Source organism: Gekko japonicus, unplaced genomic scaffold (assembly GCF_001447785.1).
Source record: "Gekko japonicus isolate JY-2015 unplaced genomic scaffold, Gekko_japonicus_V1.1 scaffold21, whole genome shotgun sequence".
NCBI lineage: Eukaryota > Metazoa > Chordata > Lepidosauria > Squamata > Gekkonidae > Gekko > Gekko japonicus.
This window is the reverse complement of record NW_015173122.1, coordinates 1,085,073-1,096,626: the sequence shown is the minus strand read 5'-3', so window position 1 is coordinate 1,096,626 and position 11,554 is coordinate 1,085,073. Positions and strand designations below refer to the sequence as shown.

The 11,554-nt window shown below is 44.9% G+C and overlaps 1 protein-coding gene across 1 annotated transcript in view; it reads right to left on the bottom strand.

Moving 5' to 3' along the window:
• Positions 1–96: 96 nt before the first annotated feature.
• Positions 97–11,554, bottom strand: part of RPA1 (replication protein A1) — a 78,442-nt gene continuing 66,984 nt past the window's right edge. The window contains exons 16-18 of the mRNA XM_015421866.1: positions 6,173–6,183; positions 4,642–4,728; positions 97–1,091 (exon numbers count right to left, since the gene is read on the bottom strand). Of these exons, the coding sequence (XP_015277352.1) occupies positions 990–1,091; positions 4,642–4,728; positions 6,173–6,183 (200 nt within the window). The 3' untranslated portion in view covers positions 97–989. The remainder of the gene's footprint in view (positions 1,092–4,641; positions 4,729–6,172; positions 6,184–11,554) is intronic.

Sequence of the window (11,554 nt, the reverse complement as noted above, 5' to 3'; positions counted from 1 at the left end):
CCAAGAGACAACGTATTATGAAAACTAATTAATTGCTTTCCAGTAATGAGAAAACTGTTGCCATTTGCAAGAACTGGAACCCACAAAATATAAGAACTAAACATTGTTTATTGGGAAAAGGGGGGGGGGAAGAAACCCATCCTACCTCCCAGTCTGACTGACTTTACCATTTGTTCACATCAGTTACAAACAAACCCAAAAAGAGTATCATTGGCATACAAACACAAAGAAATATATATGGACAGGTAGCAGACCCCGTGCGGTCAGCAGCCACAAAAATGCAATCCTAATTGAAGTGAAAAACTAAAGCAGTGCTTTGTAGTTGCCTAGATTTCCCAGAGGGATGAAGAGTCAACGCTTATCAGCCTCTCTCAGAAGAGACAATTTTGATTAATATCAGGCCCATCTGACTCAGTCTATTAAACCCTGGAGGAAGGATATTCTTCAGATAGAAGAGATACATCTTTGATTAATAATTCTACCATATTGTCATTCCAAGCATTAACAACTGCCTGGTACCTGTGGCAGTAGGAAAGTCTTTGAATGCAAAGGGAGAGGGGAGGACCTGGATCATGATAATAGAAGCCACCTGCACTCTAAAACTGGGGGAGGGTGTGCCTGGGGTCCTATTCTACCCTCTCTAAAATGGAACCCATCACTAGCCTTTCCAGAATGAGGGAGGGGAGAATCAGACATTTCACTATTTATGTCCAGCCCCGCCTAAATAAAACAGAACCTCTATACCAGGTATAACCACAGGTCCCAGGGCAGAATGTTGTTTTCTCCGTGACACCCCCTCCTTCATCCAATGGTAGCACTCAGCCACACTTCCAAAACACAGGAGGCAACCGAGTTGGTAGAGAGAGCTAAAAAGCAAGGCGGATTTTATGCCAAATGGGGCTGTCCCAAGGTGGGGAGAAGCCAACTGAAACCTGTGTTTCAAGATGTGCTTTAGATAGGATCCAGCTCTGGCGGGCTGCTCACGCAAGTTATACATTGTTCTTCCGGATGTTCATGATCAGCCTCTTGCTGTACTCCTTGTGGTTGACAGGCTTCACGTCCATTGCCGTAGCCTTCAGGCGCGATTCGTCCTTGGGAGGAGAAAAGTTATCAGGTGAGGGCAGAGACCATGAGTGGGGATACTGTATTATTAGCAATTGCCTGATATGTCAAACCGCTTTCTGTCAGCCCCTAGCCTGACCCAGTGATAATCACACCACCTTCTACAACAGAGAATATAGATCTCTAGTAAAGCATTGTTTGGAGGTGAAAACAATGCTAACAATAAATAGTTCTCTGCCTTGGGCTCTGTAGTGCATGAATCTCAGACACTCAGCAGTGGATTTTGACATTCATAAGATCAAGTGGCATCCTTTGGTGCAAAGGAGAAAGGGAGATATCCTTTATGTGCTGAAGTAGTAATTTCTTTACTACACTGGCTGGGAATAAGGAAAGCCACAGAGCCTTTGTGAAATGTGAGTGGACAGAATTCTCCAACAAAACTGCAGGATGGCTAAAGGATTTTACTCTATTTTATTACAGATTTCTGGATGAAAGTATTTTGTACATTCTAAAACCAGAGAGTAAATTTTTTTCTAATGTCTCATCTGTATGGCTGTTGAAAAGTTCAGCTCTCAAAAGTGTCAGATCCTCCGTCTTAGTCTTGAGCGCAACAGGTAATGCAGTAGACCTCAGCCAGACATGTCTCCTAAGGGTCCCTGTGATCAGGGTCCAAGCCATACAATCAGCAATGTGTTTTGCCCTATTAATTCCATTTCAGTAGCTTTACGTCCTTGGTCTATAAGACTTGTACAAACTTTTCCTTATCATCTGCAACACACGTTCCTAGAAACTATCTGGTAACAACCCGCAATGGCTCTCTGCAAGGATAGGACAAAGGAGAAATGAAGTTTCCAGCCTGGTAGGTAAACAGAGGCCCTGGTCACATGGGCGGGAGGCGTGGCTAATTGCCCCGGAGGAAAATAACACGCGGCAGCCCAATCAGAAGTCCTTTCGAGGTCCCGTAGGTAGGCGTCAGGTGCAGATCAGACGGCTAGTCCGCAGCACGGCAAAGAAGCAGCACGGCGCGTTCAAATCGGCACTCGTGCCGCGCGGCTCCTGTAGCAAATGCCGCTTCCTGTTCGTGCGCATGCTCCATTGGGTGCTTGTGCGCATCCTGCGGAGACTTGAAAAACACACCCTTTTTTTTGTGACGGGACATGGACGGGTGCCAGATGCTACGGAAGTCCACCGGAAACGCGGTCAGACGCCCGCCCTTGCCCCGCGGTTTCCGGAAACTAGTACCTTGTAGGTACTAGTTTTTAACTCCGCACCTTTGGCGGGGAGCCACCGGTTCGCCACGGGAGCACTGCGCTTCCAAGATGTTGAGGTGAGATGAGATCACGCCCGGAAAATCCGCGGGACTCACGTGCCTCTCCCACGGCAACTTTGCCATGTGACCAGGGCCACAATGAATCTTTTGTTTTGAACATGCTTATCTTACAAGCAGTGGCTGGCACTGAAGTCAGAATCCAGGCATGGACCCACTGAATGCTCAACAGTCCTTGCTTGACAGGGAATGCTATAATTCCAATGGTTTCAGACTGAAGAATGCAAAAGACAGGGTCTGGAGTTTGTGATGCCAGTGTTTCACTCTTGACATCAGACTCTGCATCACGCACTGTAACCAGATCTGCTATTGTCTGTGTGATAGTATACCTCATCCTTTGGAAAAGAGTTGTGCTACATGGAACTGATGACACCTTTCTTGAAGATAAATTCTCCAGAAGTTAGGTCATGCAGTATGAAGGTGAGCCTCTGTAAGTCTGTCTCTGCAGTCCCAGTTATCTCCAAAAACAAAGTAAAGTGGTGAACTGTATGCAGAAAAAACCCCCACTGTCTAGAGGAGCGCTGGCTCCAGCTACTATCTTTCAAAATGTCTCTGTTGAACACCTCCCACACGTCCCTTGCTCCATCTTCATAATCCTTTTCCTCTTGAGAGGGGAGAGGATTTGCACATTGCAGGAATGTGAATGTCCTCATTGTCCTTCTCTGAAACTGAAATAATGGTTCCATGTACATTAGGACTTGGGCCCTCAGTACTGGTAACAGACCTCTCCAATCAGTTTGTTAGGAGGATCAAGTTTCTTTGTGGTACAGACAGAGCAAGATTCTCTTGCTGTTCAGTTTGTCTTGCAAAGACTTTTATCTACACTTAGATTTAATCTTGGTCTTCAATGCAAGAGGCTTAAATTAGCAAGAGGCTTAAATTAGTTGGCATCACTTCCCCTCACGGTTAGACAGGTCAAAGTGCCAGTCTTCTTAGGGGTCATTCGGCATTTGTAGATTCCAATCTGGGAGCCAAAGCAGACCAGAAGGGTTGGTCTAAGGGGGGGGGGGGGTGCTCATTCCTGAGGCAGGGATAGCATCTGTGCCAGCTTTGTCCCAATAGCTGCCTTCAAGACAGGATGTGCTTTGAATCCTTGCTTTGGGTGTAAATGGCCTACATGTGGAATCTCTAGAAACAACGTGTTCTTAATCCAGACAAATGATGCACAATGCATGATCATCAGATTATACCATTTTCACCTCACCTTGTGAGCATGCTTTATGCACTAGGAAAGGGAAGCAAAACTTTACTCCTTTCCTCATGCATATCCTCAAAAGAATCCACACACAGTAAAGGACCAACAAGAACTCTCTGATGTGTCTTCTCTCTGCAGCAGTAGAGAAAACTGAAGGATGAGATGGGGCTCTCTCTCCCTCACTCAATCCAAAGGCAGGAAAAACTGTCAGAGGGAAGGAGGAGTGCCTGGCACTCAGAATAAGCTTCAGAGGGTCACAGCTTTCATGCACAATTCCCTTGTGGGACAGCAGGGAGATGAGCAGGGAGAGCAACTATTCCGCAGAGCTGTACACAGACCTTACCACCAAAGAATGCTGTGCTGATAGGTTCGCCTTTCCAATCTGTTGTTTACACCAACCACATCACCGGCATGCTGGTTGGGAGAGAACTTGGATTTGATTCTACATAAGCGCGGAGACTTCTGTTTCTTTTCTATTCTGTTCTAGAACAGCATGTGGGTAAATATTTTGTTTGCATGTGCTGGCAATATAGGCAGGCTGTGCTGCAGAGTGAGAGGCAAATGCCCCACCCACCAATGAGAAGCAGAGCTTGCCATTTCATCTTAATATATGTGCTGTAATAAATGGTGCATGGGGAATGGGGAAGAGACTACGGACAGCCCAACAAGACATGAGCAATCAGTGCTCTCTTGACGTCTTCCATTAGTGACTCCACCCCTTTCCAGATGCTACTGGGCCCCAGTGGGGGGGCGGGGAGAGATAGGCAACTGTAACTGTGTATTTAAAGCAACTGAGGTGCTTTCTCCCATGAGCACGAAATACGACAAGGGGTTGAAAATCCCTGAAAACTTCATTCCACAAGTCAGGGCAGCGGGGAGTTACAACTGAAAATGTATTTCTCATTAAAAACAATGGAATCTAATAATTCAAAAACACAACAGTAAACAAAAAAGTATTTCTGAACATATCCCTGGTTGAAGTCACTCCAGATATAGAGCCAAGGATCTGCTCTTTTATTTTCTTTTCTGCAGACAGGTGCACGCACATCGGACTTACATTAAAAGTCTCCAGCTTAACTCGGATCCGGAATTCATAGGTAGTGAAGTTGGCTTTCTGAATTATCTCATCAAAAGCATGCTCATTCTGTTAAAAGAAAAGAAAACACAACAAGTAGATGTCAACAGGTAACAGTGAGCTTTGTAGAGACACTTTCCAAGTCCATCATATCTTGGCGGGCCAGGGGGAAGGGGACAGGACAGTAAAGGCAAGATAATGATTCTAACAGTGCAGAACTATGGCATATTATGCCTTCCTGTGGGTCGCATCCCTAGGTTTAGAGTTTCTGATGGGGGGGGGGGGGAACCTAGCATTACTATCCCAAAGCTCAGAAGCCTCCTTCTAGGACATGAATCCAAAATCCAAAATGAGACATCAACCCCAGGGGGCACGAGGAGCTTCCCAATGGCAGCCAACCTTGATGCTTTCTTATGATCACTCAGCATGCCAACATGGACAGATGTTTTGTCGTCAGGACCTTATTTGCAGCCATCAGCCTTTTGGTGTATTGCATAAGTCATGTCCTGAAACGTCAGTTGTTTGAAAGGGGACAGGTGCTAAATGCCCTTTTGTTTTCTGTGAATTAAACTGCGGGAGGGGGGGTTGGTTTTCAGTGCTGAAAGAGAACGGATGAACCTGCAGTTTAAATGCTAGGTATCAGGGTTCAGAATAAAGGAACCTGGTTCATGAAGTAAGCAATCTCTAGAGTCTTCCCAGTATAAATTTCTCCCTAGGGCTAAAACCAACCTGATTTCTGCCAGCTGTCACGTTGTTATGCCACTCCAAGGGGATGGCAAAGAAACTCATGGTTCACCCCTTCTCTAGTTCAGTCTCACTACCATCCTGTTAGGGCAGGGGTGAGTGGTCTAAAGTAACCCGATAAGCTTCAAGGCTGAATGGGATCTGAACACAGCTCTACTCCAAATGGCCATTCTCAGTCATCACATGATCTTGTGCTTTATCTCCATTCCACCCTGAATTCAGAAGGAAGTCTTGTTGCCTTGTAAACTGTGCTCATTTGCCTCAGTGACACAATCCCAGCATTTCAGGTTAATGACCAGGCACTGCCATGCATATAAAACCATTCCGATTAGACTAATGTGGGTTCTTTGGGGCAGAAAAGATCAGCATTTCTGAACCTGTTTAGGTCGAAATCCAGCACCTAATAAAGTAAAAAAACGAGGCTTCTCACCCACGTGAATAATGCACCAATTGCATCTCTAATATTGTGGGGGCAGGGGGGGTGTCTCAACTTTTATTTTCTTATATTTCTAATTTGAACAGATTGTTTGAGGCTCCGAGAGTGTTAACGGTAATTTGGAACTACCATAATGTATTGACAATACACATACAAATGTACAGCTAACACAATTCCCAGACATCTGTTACTAACTCCTGTTCTTTGTTCTTAGAGAAGGAAGTTAAAAGAAAGGCTCAATTCATGCCAGGATTCAGCACTGCAGAACTGCATTTCAATGCAAGGGCCAAGTTGGAATTAGAGAAAGCAGTGGTTCACTGTGTACGCAAAGTGCTTTTCCTTCACCCCAAGGAACAGTGGCCTGTTCCCAAATACACAGAATTAAGGAGCTGTGTTTTACAGATTAATCAGCAGGGCTCCCAGGCAAGCTTCAGTTTCGGTAACGCATTTTTCGAAAATTAAGCATGAGGAATAAGAACCTCCATCTTTGTCTTATTTGTGTGAAGTTTAATAAGAAGGGCCTGTGTTACCCCTTTTATCACATGGACAGCTGTAAAATTCCAGAGAACTTTGGAAGACGACATGATCACGATCTTTCCTATGGTGTGGAAGTGTGAACCATGCCCTTAACGTGTCTAGGGATGCACCCTGCAGATGATGAAAGCAGAAAAATCCGGTCACCCACAGACAAGGCAGAAGTACTCAAAGGGGAGGGTGGATAGCCACAACAGGGACTGAGTATGCTTCTGGAGGTATGGAACAAAGAGGGCATCCGAGTGCTAGTTACAGAGACATGGGCGCCAGCTCAAGCCTTGCAGAGCTCAGAGAAACCCAAAGGGGGAACTCTGGGATAAGAAAGGATTTCCATATTGTACTACTACTACTACATTATCATACCCCCCCCCCAAGCCCTCCTATAGGAATAGAACTCCAGGAATAAGTAAAAGCTCTGGCAGTGATGTTTGTATATGGTGTGTGTGTCTGTGTGTGCCAGCAGTTAGGAGATAGCTGGCAACAGATGAAAGTGATGGTCGGGTTGAAAAACAGCAGCGAACTACTCATAATTGTGGTGGATTTTGTGAAAGAAACACTGAAGCATTTCCTTATCAGTAGGCTGGAGGATATCCTTGTATGTGTTACTCGTTCCACCCATCCAAGAGGCAGGGCTGTGCTACAGAGTTGCAGAGACCTCCTATTTCCAGTGGAAGGAGGACCACCGATTCATAGGTTGCATCACAGAGAGGAAACAAATCCTCCAACTTGCTTAACTAACTCCACTAAGAAAACTTGTGCTCCACCCAGGTAGCAATGGAAGGGCTTCCTGTTGCAGGGACTGAGTGCTCGTTTCTTCTTGGCAGCTGATGTGCACTTTCGTTGTCCATCAAGATTCTAACATGCTTTTCTTCCACACTGTATGAACACATGAAGGATTAATCTGATGCTTGTGACTCGAGCCAATTTATGCTGTGTGCTAACGGTTGTGGACCACTTGCCCTGGGCTAAGAGGCTGAGACACTGAGCCCCCCCTACTCATCAGGCCGGTGTACGTTAACTCGATTGGAGTTGGGTCTCTCAGTGGACTGACTGTATGAAGTACTGTCTGATGGTTCTGTAATTTCTTAGGCCTCGGAGAAGCTATTAACTTGTTGGAGAGCATGTACATGAGCTCTAATTTGTACCCACTGAGAATTGCTTGATGCACCCAAAGATCCATTATGGACTTTCCCCAGGCTGGACAGAATCTTTTGAGGCTTCCCCTGATTAGTGGAGGTCTGGCAACGTGCCTGATAGAATTTATGTCCTGTTCTCTGGCTGGTGGGGAGTAGAAGCTGGGCTGGAGGAAGAGTGGGATTTGGACTGGAACCAGTCCTTCACCTGTTTTCAGAAGATTTAAAAGTCTTACTGTCTTGGCACTCCCTGGATTCAAATTGGGAACTGTAGCAAGGAAAGGAAGAGATTTCTTGCCTGCGCAGTTTGCAAAAATATCACTTGGAAGTGGAGGGTGTGGCATTTTTCTGGCCCTTAAGATTGTATTAGGATCTTGCGCCCAATGCTAAATCCCCAAATAATTTACCTCCCTTAAAGGGGGCAGTAGAGGAATTACATTTGGAACCTTGATCTATGCTCCAGTATTTTAACCAGAGATCTCTTCTTATCACTCTCGATCTTTAGGAGTCAGCTGAAGGTTTTATTCAGGACGGCATTCAATTAGTTTAGCTTTTGTGCTCATCAGCAGTTTTAAATTGCCATTTAATATGTTTTGTGTATCTTCACGTTCTACTTACATTGTGAACTGCCTTGAGTTCTGTAAGGTAGGCAGGTGCCTAATAAATGTTTTAAATAACTAAATAAAATAAATTATCACAGGATTAGCAAATTTTAGAAGATTACGGCACAGCCTGACAGAGAAGAGCTACATGACCCAGAGTACAACCACTCTAGAGGAGATGACGTTTCCAGCTCAAGCTCTAATTGCCTAGGAGAGTAGCCTCATGGACCTTGCAAGGTTAATCTTTTTGCCTCTGGGTCTTTCAGACCATCATCCCCATTACCAGGAACCAGCACCAAGACCAGATTCACTAGTGGTATCCTAAGGGAACCCATAGTACAGCTGAAGTAAGACTCATGTTTTAAGGGAAACTGAGCAGGAGCCTGTTATCTTCAAAGGGATATGAGTTGAGGCAATGGACAGCCAATTCATCCTGGCCTCCCCTGCTTTCACTGCCCGCATGGTCTGTACCGCTGCAGTGCTACTGTGCCCATTCTGACCAACCCTGCTTATGAGATCAACAAAGCATTACCAGGTAACAGGTTGCTGAAGTCCCGGATTAGCTGTCGTCTTAAATTTGATTCGTAAATTTGTTGTAATTTGTTAATCTGGATCGCTACTGTTTTTAATGTTTTAATCCTATGTATTTTATTGACATGTTATGACCTGCCTAGACCCTGCTTGCAGGGGAGGGTGGGGTATAAATCAAATAAATAAATAAATAGATGGAATTAGCTGGGTGTGGCAAGCTTACATTTAGGGATCATCTGGGGTTTGGATGAGATTGCTTGGCATGCTTGCCAGGTAACTGGAGAATGGTGAAAGTGCTTGCTAGACGAAAATCCTCTAAGCAAAAGGATCTAAAGGAGGACGCACATGATGACTGGACCTCATCTCCTGACTTTTCTTCTAGTCAAATTGCCTTGTACAATGACATGAGAAATGTGCTCTTTCAGATTCTGAAGACTGCACCATTACCTCTTGTTCTGAAACACAAGGAAAAATATCACTTCTGGTGGGCAGGGAGAACTATTGTCGCAAATTCGGAAGCTGCAACTAGTGCAGAATGCTGCAGCCAGGCTGTTGATGGATCTTCCTAGACGAGATCACATCCAGCCTGTGCTGAAAGCGCTGCACTGGTTGCCAATAGCGTACCGGGTTCGCTTCAAAGTGCTGGTTATTACCTTTAAAGCCCTATATGGCCAGGGACCAGCCTACTTAAGGGACCGCCTTTCCCCACGTTCCCCCAAGAGCACTACAGTCGGGGAATCAGAACTTACTGGATGTGCCAGGTCCCCGGTCCATCAAACTCGTCATGACCAGGAACAGGGCGTTTTCGGTGGCGGCTCCTATCTGGTGGAATGAGCTCCCAGAGGAGATCAGGGCTCTGCGGGGCCTAGCACAGTTCCGCAGAGCCTGCAAGATGGAGCTCTTTTGCCAGGCTTTTGAATAGGAGCCGCCATCGCCATTGTACCACCAACGCCCCAGGATTTCTGTACATGGTCACCATGATGCGGGCACCTTGGGTGAGAATGGGACGTTTTAGGGGACGGCCATCTTGTTTTCAGGAGAGGAGCACCAAAATTTGTTCATTACTGTGATGTATTTTAATATTTTAATGTTTTCTATGGTTCTATTGTATTATCTGGCAATATGCCTTGTAAGCCGCCCTGAGCCTCCGGGGAGGGCGGGATAGAAATGTAAATAATAAATTGTGCCCCCAAGAGCAAGAGCTGCTTGTATGAGCTGTGATCCCTTCCCCTATAAGTACTATGGGGATCTGAGGATCTCCAATCAGAACCTGAGAATGTTCTGGTTGTTTGGTCCTTTTGTTGGCCCTTTTCCCTGCTATGACTGGGCTGGGAAAAATTCAACCTGTGTTGTCTCACAACAAAGAAAGATAGGTATTGTACAACATTCCTATATCGTTGAGGATGGTGACTGATAACTAGGAAGGCAAACTTTTTAAAAAGGGGGGGAACGTTCTGAATAAAAAGAACAGAGGACCTGAGACATTTATGCACAATAGTGTTAACAAGGGAAGTATTCAAAAAATAACCTGAATTTTTATAGGAGAGAGAAGAAGAAAATCTGAAGAATTATGTGCTTATCAAGCAGAAATAAAAAGCATAAACGAATACAACTATGTGACAGAGTTTGCTGGGAGAGGTGCCGGAGCACATGATATGCCTTGATGTTGGAAGTACTCAGAGCCCCTCAGAATGCTTAATGTAGCATTTATTTTGACATAGGCAATTTGATACCTGTGTGTCAATATTGCTCAGCCAAACATTTTGAGATAAGTGGGTGATTATTACGACATAAGCTGTCACAATCGAAAGGTCATTATCCAAGATTTCTACAAAATGTCTCTTCCCTGGTGAGAACCCTCATTCGCAGAGTTTACTGCAGAGGATTCACCAATGTAGCAGCACACTCTCACTGGTATCTGTGGGAGTCAATGTCAAAATTCCACCTAGGCATGAAGTATACAGTTTTGAAAGAGAGGAAACAACGTATTAGAAAACAACAAAGCCTACATCCTGAACAACACTAGTGCTATCCTACAAGGGGAGGGAGATGTATCAAGAAGAGAGGAAGGTGCAAGACAGCCAGACCATGAATGTTTTGGGAAGCATTCACCTGCTTTATTTAGTAGCAATGTAGGTGGTTTGCACCAATCACAACAATAATAAAACCAATGTATCTGAAAAAGTGTGCGTGCACACAAAAGCTCATACCTTAAATAAACCTTTGTTGGTTTTAAAGGTGCCACTGGACTCTAAAGCTGTTCTAACAATACAACCAGTCCACCTACATTTAAGGTAGATATTTAGGGGACTTACCAGGCATGCAAAGAAATTACTGTACCACTTCACCAAACGAGAAACAAAAACGCAGATTCATGAGCACAGTAAGTGTGGAATGCTAAGAGCAGCTGACAATGAGTTAAATGGAAAGGGGTGTGTATATGTGTTTAAAATTGTTCCTTCTTCTTGGAGTCCTACACAGGCTCCCAAGCTCATATGACATCTAATAGTATTGGCTGACCCCTACCAATCATAAGAGCAGCAGAACCAAGCCACAGGCGAAGCATGGATTTCTTTAAGTGTTTGTGTGTGTGTGTACTACAGTTAATAAATAAAAAAAATGACTATTAAGAAGGGGAAATCCTGAACATGCTTCAGGAGGCACAGAATGCTGAAGCAGTTGATAATAATAATTTAAAAAATGAAAAAGAACAGCCTCGAAAAGGCATAGAGCAGTATGAATGGGGTGATTTCTCCATGGTTCATCCACTGCCCCACAGGCTTCCCAGGTTCAGCCCATTCTTGTCAAGCAGCAGGAGAGGAAGGCCTCTGACAAGCCTCCTCAGAACGCCGCAGCCACGGTCAGCATATCAACACCTAGGTGGTGAAGAGGAAACAAGCGCCCTGAAGCTCTCG